At 49.9% G+C, this 10,038-nt stretch overlaps 1 protein-coding gene across 1 annotated transcript; it reads right to left on the reverse strand.

Moving 5' to 3' along the window:
* Nucleotides 1–53: 53 nt before the first annotated feature.
* arpp21 (cAMP-regulated phosphoprotein, 21) lies at nt 54–9,080 on the reverse strand. The gene is made up of 20 exons (XM_057020063.1): nt 8,921–9,080; nt 5,701–5,873; nt 5,454–5,613; nt 5,318–5,356; nt 5,153–5,218; nt 4,961–5,072; nt 4,663–4,801; nt 4,446–4,583; nt 4,271–4,370; nt 4,069–4,164; nt 3,965–3,993; nt 3,806–3,859; nt 3,341–3,534; nt 2,777–2,911; nt 2,583–2,710; nt 2,392–2,463; nt 2,125–2,271; nt 1,906–2,008; nt 1,435–1,544; nt 54–1,358 (listed from the first exon to the last, which is right to left on the reverse strand). The coding sequence occupies exons 3-20, from the start codon at nt 5,607–5,609 to the stop codon at nt 1,200–1,202; spliced, it is 1,977 nt and encodes a 658-aa protein (XP_056876043.1). The 5' UTR covers nt 5,610–5,613; nt 5,701–5,873; nt 8,921–9,080; the 3' UTR covers nt 54–1,199.
* Nucleotides 9,081–10,038: the final 958 nt, after the last annotated feature.

A 10,038-nucleotide genomic window follows, 5' to 3' on the forward strand; every position in this document is an offset into this window, starting at 1 on the left:
TGTATATGGAAATACAGAAATGCAACCAAATCGGTAAAAGACGAGTACCACAGTTGTAAAAGCCAGATTTAATTTAAAGTGGTAATTGATACATTTTCTTGTGAACGTAATGATGCACATCAACCAACCACTTATCAAAAAGAAAGAAAGAGTGCAGATGCACTCGACCGTGTGCAAATACAAACTGAGTCTTTTTGGCCACTGATCACTGTTCTAGATGTTGGTATGCAACAACATCTATTAATCACATTCTACTGCTTGATTAATAGTATTACAAATGTTTCAGTGCTTTGGCTTCAGGTCACAGCAGCTATTTTATCATGTCTGCAGGAAATTCAATAGTGCAGGGAAATTGCCGGCTGTGGATCTAAAACAAAAAAAAGAAAATCTGTATTTGTCTTAACTTCTTAGTCATAGAAATATAGTTGTAAAATAATAATCGATATGATTAAATAAATACAAAAGTTAAAAATAGAATTCGCATCTATAGATATAAAGATTGCTACAAACCGGAAAAAAAATTAATAATCTGATTTAAATGGCCTGTTTGAACGTCAAGACGGTGTGATGAGCGTACTCGAACACAAGGGGGCAGTATAGGCGCGCAGATTAAATAAGGTAAACGCTATATGGGTCTGGTTTGTATAGACTATAGGGACAATGATCAAGTCGTTGCATGAAATATGCTTGTTATTCCTCTCGCCTCGCACACACCCAGCTTATTCAGTTGCTCACCCACAGTGAAAAGATTGTGGGAACAAACAATAATAACACATTCATGTAACGCGCTTCATTTCCTGGTGTGTGTATTTTTCTGCTGCATTCAGTCAAATGTGACACATCAATTCAGTCACAGCAATTTATTCTATTCACACAGTGCATTTCCTTAAAACAATGTATAATTTACTATCAATATAAAACTCGATTTGTGTATATAAATTATGCATTCAATACAGCAGCTCTGATAGGCGATATCTATATATATATACTATTAAGCTTTGGTACAGCAGTACATTTACTGTATGCATGTGAGTGCATGGGTGTACATGTGTGCACATGCTTGATGTGCCCTGTTGGCATCATGGAGAGGAAGTCGAGTGTCGGTGAGGTGGTGAGGGAGTGTGAAGAATGGCGTTGCTGTTAACTACGTGTGTTCACACAGGAACTTCAGTATTATCACTCCATCTGTCGAGGCATCATCAATACTGCGAGTTCCAGGCTGGGCCGCTGAGGTTGGCACAGCTGGGCGGGTGGCAGCTGCCGTGGTGGGAGGGCGGAGCGACCACGCAGCAGTATCCTCCCTCGCCACCTATCTGGTTCACACCTTTATTCTGGGGATAGGATACCGAAACACCTCCCTATAAAAAAAGCCAAAAAGAAAAGTGAAGTTTGAGAGAAGACTCAGTCTCCAGATGTTCGGCTGCGCTGCTTTACCTGAACCAGGCCGCACTGATGGGAGGCCATATGGGAGTAGGTCCCGAGGACAGTCTGGGCCTGGGCGTGTGAAGGCGGCTGCTGCACACCCAAAGCTGGGCTGTAACCAGCTGCAAACACAGCACGTGTACACCGTTAGGGGGATTTTATGACCGCGTTTCTATCAGACAGCCAATGTAGGTCAGCTACTACAGGTGCGTGGGGAGAAACTATACGCAGATGAACGACGGGCTTGAGGAAACACTGACAAGTGCGTTGAGCAGAAGCAGCAGGAAAAGAGACCGGTTCACTGTGAGACCCTCAGACTACATCTCTGACAGTGTAACGGCCCCCTCTTCTACCGCCACAGCTTCCGTCTCAGCCGCTTGCAGATCGCTGACTTTCGCTTGTCGTCCAGCCCTAATCTTCATCCGACCCCTCCCTCATCTCACACACACACACGACACACACGCGCACGTGGGTGAGCTTTACCGGCTGGTTGCACCGCTTGGCTGTGGATGTGCTGGCTTGGTGAGACGGGTCTACAGGGGTGCTGGGCTGAGGTAGGGTACTGGCTGTAGTAATATAGAGGCACCTATAGAAGGATCACATTTGTATTCATTCTTGATATTTTCCTACACATATAGCATCATAAAAAAGCATCGCAAGAGTGCACGTTGGCCTGGTGAATCTGAAGGACGGCGTGTGCACCTGAGGCGAGGGTTGGCAGTAGCTCTGGGGTTGTGGGGGGGGAGGAGGAGCTGCATAGATGAAGCCCTGACTGGGAGGGTAAACAGGTGTGGCCTCGCCTGTCGGCTGACAGCTCACGTGCGCGAACTGTGCAGAGAGCTCTTCAATCTGGCGGTTTTCAATAAAAAAGAAGAAAAAAAAAAAAACCACGTCACACACGCAGACACAAACGGGTGCACGTAAGCCGCACACACACGCTGGGGCGGAATTTATCAGAGCGATACCTACTGGGGCGTACGGCTGCGAGGGGGCAACGGGCATCTGTGGGGCAGTGTAAGATACAGACGAGTACTGAACCACCTGAGACACACACACACACACACACACGGATACACAGATAAAGACACAAACGTGGGACAGAATGCACATTGTGTTGAAAACCTCTTCCTGTGTGTGTGTGTGTGTAGGGGGGTGAGTACCTGCTGCTGTTGCTGCTGTTGGTGCTGCGAGGAAGAGCCGTGCTGCGGCGCCTGGCTCCTGATTGGCTGCTGTGTGTCCGGGGGGTTGTACACCGCGGGGGTTCCATCAGGGTTAAGGAAAGGCTTCCCTAAGAGGGTAAACGGTTGATGAATGGATATAACGAGACATTTCCTATCAAATGTAGTTTCGCTACCTGTATGCGGGTTCACTAATATGCTTCCCGGCGGGATCCCGTTCTCCATGATGTAGGATGAACCGGGCTCGTCCGCGATGGCAGGAGAAGACGGGAGAGGGCAGGTGGGGGGCAGTCTGAAGAGCGAGATGGATGCTGGAAGACGGGCGGGAGACGACAAGGACATTATGGACGCGGCAAATGATCACGTTTCAACATCCAAATACACGTCAGGTCCGCCTGAAGCGAAGACAAAGTGAGAGCCGTCCCCGAGCGCGGGGCCCCCCCATCGCTGGGCCCCCCCATCGCTGGGCCCCCCCATCGCTGGATTTTGCTGCCTGATCGTGTGAGAAAAAACTGGAGGTGTCGTGAGAAAATTTACAGCTCTGGTGTGAAGATTTGAGCAGCGAGTTGAGTTTTCACACCAAGAACTTCCACCGATTATTAAGTTAATTAGATGCGTCAGAAAGCGGCGAGATTTCCACTGTGTGCTGAAGAAATGGGTGCGTTAGAGAGCGGAGCGGCACCTTTTTGAAGGTGCGACGAACAGCGGCGCCGCTGCCGAGTGTTATTCCGCAAAGACGCACCTGTGCGCGCGCGCGTCCCAGCTGTGGGTGGCAGGCTGGCGGGGTTTGGGCGCGGGACTCGCCCACTGGTAGGAGGAATCCGAGTCCGTGCTGCTCCAAGGTTGGGGGTCGTTGCTATAGCGACAGTCCACTTCAGTGCTGCTCTGCCTGCTGCTGCCTGTCCAGCTGGAGCCCGAGCTGTCGCGGCTGCCCCTGTGAGACGCAGCCACAATTATTCTCGCGGCGTCGACTTATTTCTGTCCCTTGGACTTGTTCTTCAGCGCGTGAGCGTCACGCAGTTTATGCCGGTGAGCGCCACATAATTAACAGATGGAGGGATTGTTGCAAGAACATAGGAATGGCTTGATGAAAATCATAAAGCCCGATGGAAAATATCTAGCTCCACATTCTGTTTCTTCTGCCGCGCCTTGGTAAGCGGATTAAGATGATAAATTACTACATATCCCTGGTGACAGAACTCTACCTGAACAGCTGCCTTCTCCTCTGGGTCTCAGCATATGGATTGTATTCCTCAGCCCTAGAAATGTCACGCACACACACGCACACATTTATTAATGTTCCCCTTTAAATAGAATACACTGGGGGGGAAGTCACATGGGGCGGAGAAAAGAAGTCGGATTACCTGGTCTCTGCATGGGCGCCATCCTGAGGCTGGAAAAACACCGGAGAACTGTTAAAACGGCGGATCTTTCTCTTTATCTGCCTGTCCCTTCCTCCCCGTCTCACCTCTTGGCTGAAGATTCGGTCTCGCGCCCGTTTATACTCCTCCTCCCTCTCCTCCACTGACTTGCTCTGCTTCTCCCGCAAGGGGTGAAGTCGGGACTGCGGGGAATTAACGGGTCAAAAATGCTGACAGAATTCCGATCAATTTTAATTACAGAGAAAACCCCAGGGAGACGCGCGGCGAGGACACAGAGGACAGACAGACCTGGTCATCGGAGCTGTTGTCCCTCTTCAGAATACTTTTCCAGTGTGTGATTTCTTCCGTCTTATCCTTGTGCACCTCATCTAAGAAACGCTGCTCTGGTCTGAAAGACACCTGCTGTTAATCCAGATGACAGACGGGAAAGAGGCGCAGACGGGGGCGTGTCATGCTGACATACATGCGTGTGCTGCTGGTCCGGTTGATGATGACGGACTTCCCCGTCTGATCTACATTGTGCTCCATGCCGAAGTAGGCCGCCACCCGGTGGACCAGCATGCGGTGGTAGGACGACATTTGTGGGAACTTCTTAAAGGGACTGAGAAGAAGGAAGCGTGTGAGCCTGGGCTGGGTGGCAAAACGAATGTGTCTTTATTGTGCACCTAAAGCTCACGCACCTATTGCTTGTGATGAAGTCGATCATGTCCTGCTCCAGTTTTAGCAGCGTCATGCGGTCCCTGGGGTTGCTGTTGAGGGTGTCGACCATAAACTGGTGCAGGTCTATGCCGGTGGAGTCGGTGTACTCCAGGCTGGACTCTGGCAATCACAACCAAAATAAGCTCGTACAATACTGTACGGTATAGACAACTCCCAAAAAACTGCACCCAAACACTTCTGTATCCATTTTCTTGCACTTCAGGTTGCCTTTCATTTATAAGACATTGATCATACACACTCACACACACGCACACACACCTTTGGAGAGTGGATGCTTCTTTGGATCGGCACTCCCGTCCCCTTCCTCCTCCTTACACGAGGTTCTTTCATTGACATTGCAACTGGAGGAGACGTCGGGGCCTGGAGCCGCCTGAGGGGGGGCGACCATTTGAGAGCATAAGAGGCGTGATGACGAGGATGAAGCGGCGATGATGTAAGCCCGTGCCTTACCTGGGGTTCTTCAAATGGCGAGGACTCCTCACACACGGCCATGCTCCGTACTAACTTTCCTTTGGCCTGCGAGACAAGTAAACAATATTACAAATTCATAATGTGCGTTGCAATCAATGACTCCAGCCGGAATGAGTAATGAGAAGCGTGGTCATTTTAGCATACCTTAACTTTTTTCTTTGGTTGCGCCTGGTTACAGGGTTGCTGCAGGAGAGGGCGCAATGAATCATTAACAGGATTAATTGGGAGGCATAGTTTCAACAATGGTTTATCGCTGACGCCATGCATGGGGGAGGTTTACCTGCTGCTCCAGCTTCTTATTGTTGTTGCTACACTCATCCTTCTGTTTGCAAAAGGACGGAGGTGGCGATGGGGAGGGGCAGATGATTAGATCGCACGCTGTCGCGTCACAGGGCGTTGAGGGGGCGTCTGCACTTTCTGCAGCCGCTTCGTTCATCCTTCTAAAGGAGGTGAAACGACGTCTGTCACGTGGAATAACTGCACTTCTCTTGCACGTGTGCGTTGGGAACGGAGGACGCAGCCCCTACCTTTCTGGAGTTGTTTACTGAAGAGCCTCACAGGTGAATGATGAGGTCATATATATCCCATGATCCCGTGGGGCAACAAGAAACACAATTATCCTCTTTGCCTGTGCTCTCCTTCCCCGCGGTCCCTCTCGTTGCTTCCTCTTTACTGGCCGATGGAAAGCAGCCTGAAGTGACTGAGCGCCAGGGAAGAAAAACAGCGTCAGTGGCCGTTGTGCAACACACACACACACACACACACACACACACACACACACACACACACACACACACTCTTATCAAATAGTAGCCAAAACATAAAAGCATAGCTGCTAGAATTGACATCAAGAAGCTAATCCGCATGTGTGTGTGTGTGTGTGTGTGTGTGTGTGTGTGTGTGTGTGTGTTAACCTATGTCCAGGCATCTCACACTATGTCCAGGCTTGACAGTTAATTGCTGCTTAAAGCTTATTACTGAAACTGTGGCTGTGCTTGTGTGACAGCAACATACAGGACGGGTTCACTTTACATCTCTGCAGCTCATGTCAACACATGTCTAGAGCATGTGCGTGTGCATGTGTGTATGCATGCGTGGGTGTGTTGGTGTGTATGCACTTCTCAATCTTTTCTTAGAAACAGCAGCTGCAGAGAGAGTATTATCTACTCAGCTGGCATTGATATTCCCAGAATGCCGAGCCCAACCACTGATCCCAGCAGTGGGAATATTGCGGTACCAAAGAGACATGCATGCACGCACAAACCCACGCACACACAAACGTGCGAGGAAGTGGCATTGTGCCATATTTCACCAAAAGGGCCAAAAGTGTTCAGTGGGGACGCGTTCTGCTCCTCGCAAAGCTCAAGGGGACACTTATTCCTGTAACACTGGGCCACAATAATTAGCTCAGAGGATGCGGGGGTCCCAAAACATGGTTATTTAACACCCGACTGGAGATAACAGCAGTTTTTTTTCTGTCACCCTGACAGCGATCAAAATGGTGTTTCTTCCCATGGTGGTGAATTCCACTACATGACAAGAGCAGTTCCACAGAGACGAGATATTCTTAGTAAGGCAAAGACATGAATGCAGGCGTTGTTACAATATTACAAACGCTGCGAAATTTTGATTTTTGATTTTGGTTTGTTGTTTTTTAAATTGTGATACCTCCACAACGGATTACACGCTGGATGTGAAGCATCTCTGCAGCGCTGCATTAAACAGCAATGTTTTTTTATTGATAGGTGATGAATAATTGATTAATCAAGAAAATAATCAGCAGTTTATTAGAGCAGAAACGCTGCAGTTTACTGGCTACTGCAGCTTATGCTCACGAGCGCCTGAGCTTAATGGACTTCTGCCTAATGCCTGGACATAATTACTTGACAGGCTCACGATTGGCTTTCAACAAAGCGTGGCGTAGCAGGTTTTAGCCCTGACAATTTGGAGGAATAAATGTGTGTGACTGTGAAATAGCAGAGCCCATCAAACCGGGTCATGGGAAGACAAGTGCACATCGAGGCAAAAGAATGGCGTGAAGCAAGAGGCGTGAGAGGGAATACAAGATGAATGCAAGCGGAGGATGAAGAGGGACCAGGAAACGGTCCGAAGGGAACTTTAGAGGTGAAGCGGGGTGAAGGAAGGCTCCGGGGAAAGAGGGGAGTGAAGAATGGGTGGGTGAAAGGATTGCGGCACAGCCTGTCCACAGGCGTTTTGGGAGACGGCCGTGAAAAGGGGGATTTGAGCGGCGCCACCAGTTTTTGAGCTGAGCGCTGCAGAAGCGGCCCGCCGCCCGGGGAGAAGGTGTGACATGATCATTAGTGCGTGACGGATGGCAGTGGGGAGGCAGGGAGCGCCAGTACCCGCTACATCTCCATCCATCTGCTGCTCTCGCCGAAGCCCGCAGCCTCGAAGCCACCTACACACCAGGACACCTTTATTCAGCAGCCAAATGCTGCCTGGCTCATCCACACGGGCTCACAGGCAGGCCAGAGGGAAAAGATCCAAACGCTACTTTAGCTCGCCATTGTCAGTTAAACCGAGTTATTTTAAGTGCTTGTAATTAAGACCATTGAGACATCTTTGAATTGCGGGGCTAAAATCCTCAGAGGCTCGCATTTCCTCTGCGGTGGTCTCGGGTTTGGCTGTCCAGAAAGAAATTCTGCTCTGATTTCTCCACCATGTGCAAACTCCAGTGTCTTGGAAATCTAAAGGAACGACAGAGAAGCCGCCACAGTGTAAACAGTCGCGCTTTCACCAGAATGAAGGAGGGATTTCATGTTTTCTCCTTGAGCTCTGGGCTCATTAGGAAAGGATTCGGGGGGGATCTGGGCAGCTCTTAGAAGAAGAAGGTGGAATTTCGCAGAAATCGTGAAGGCTTTTGTCCCCCTTGTGCATCATGCACCTGATGCGCCGCTGACTCAACCTGCACCTCCACGTCACTGAAACCCACAATTATTTCCCAGTGCACTCAAAGCAGGAAAGTAGGCTGTGAAATTTAGGTTACACCGTCCTTTGAGTCATCGCCACCTGGGCGGCCACAGCAACCCCGCTGCCCCCGGTGTCTTAGTGGGTAGACAGCTGTGTCCCTCTGCAGCTGACATCAAACTGAGACCGAATGCCTTCGTGTAACAACAGCAGACAGACAGGGCTGAGGACACCATTAGGGCCGTTTACAGCACGCTGGTCTCGGGTTCAGACGGAGGAAAATAAACAGGTATCATCTTCAGACTCAACTTTGTGGCAGCCCTGATGACCCACATAACGGGACAGGAGCAATAACAGAGCACGGTCAGGTTTGAAAGATCCACTTTCTGTGTGTGCGTGTGTGTGTGTCGCATTACCCTGACCCAGGCTAAGCTGACACACCGTGCTATTTTTACACCGAGACAGGGAGTGGACCTCCTGCTCTCGGACTTCAATGTGCTGTCAGCTGCATGAACCGCAGGATCCAGGAGGCAGCAGAGGGAACCAAACCACGGACCAATTAAATACGGCTCAACGGCACACCGGCTTCACCCCCCCCCCCCCACCCTCACAAAAATAGAGAATTAAATCAAATCAAATTTACGCGTAAAAGCCCACAGGCGAGATTCGGCCGCTGTCATTCAACCTGCGGCGACGTTGATGCTAAAATCGGTTGTTTTTATTCTGATCGCTCCAAATCGATTTAAGCAACAGCGTGACACCCGCCCAGGGGGAACCAAGATCAGCCGTCAAGGAAGCTCGGGAGCTCCGTGTTCTTACCGGAAGATGCCGCAGGTCTCGTCCTCCTTCCGGGGGCTCTTTCTGCCGGTGCACCCTGCCGAAGACCCGCCGCCGAACACTGCCGGTTGACTGAGGGCTCCTCCGCTCCTCCTCCGCCTTTTGCCTGAGCCTGGCGGAGCAGGGAGGGAGGGGAAGGGGGAGGAGAAGAGGGGGGGCGAGGGGAGGAGAAGGGGGGGGCGCCGGCTCTGAACGCAGGGGCCACGCGCCCACACGCGCCCAGGAATTTACGCGAGTCGTTGTAACGTGGATCCGTGTCTCGTGCGGGACTTGTTTAATCCGCTCCAGGCAGTTTAATTAAAATGAATGTTGCGGCACGCGCTCGGATGGCGCTACAGTAGCTGTCACGTGTCCCGACAGATATTTGGAACTTTATTTACCCTTTTAAATAAACATGACCGGCCTCGATGAAACCATAATTAGCCAATTAACTCACCTGATTTAGTGGTTATGGTCTTACACGCAAGTTGCTGCGCGTCAGTATCTGTACGGGACTGAAACAAACTGTCGGTTGGTGGTGAAAATGTTAAGATGCTCATGATAGATCTATATTTTATGTGGTGATGATGATGAGCCCTGAGGCCACATTGCCTCTTTATAGAGGGCTGAGAGGTTATTCTAATGTGATTGTACACTGCACTCCTTCACAGGAGAAGCAGAGGAAATAAAAGCCCTCTCATCAATGCAACACAGCTTTCTGCAATTCTGAAACTGCTTTTGCACCCACGAGGTTACGTTTGAAAGAGCTTCTGCACTTTTCCGACCGAAATGTTCCTTTACCGCCGCCCTTTCTGAAGCAGAATGAATACTGCTAGTAGATCTGGAAGAAACAGACCGATAAATCTATTTTTATTCGTGTTCCATTAATTTCGTAGTCTCATTCAGCTCAAAGTCATTCATAGAATACATTATTGATAGGCAAGGGGCGGAAAAATTACACATATAACCTCAGAACCTCCACCGATAAATGTAGCCTGGGGAATGGAAGTATACTTTGCCTCGGTCTCAAGGTGGAGAGTTACTGCAAAGACAAGGCACCAATATCGGCATTGAACAGGATGTGCTGCAGGTGCGAGGGGGCTCATCCTTTATGGTCACAA

Source organism: Takifugu flavidus, chromosome 21 (genome assembly GCF_003711565.1).
Source record: "Takifugu flavidus isolate HTHZ2018 chromosome 21, ASM371156v2, whole genome shotgun sequence".
Classification (NCBI taxonomy): domain Eukaryota; kingdom Metazoa; phylum Chordata; class Actinopteri; order Tetraodontiformes; family Tetraodontidae; genus Takifugu; species Takifugu flavidus.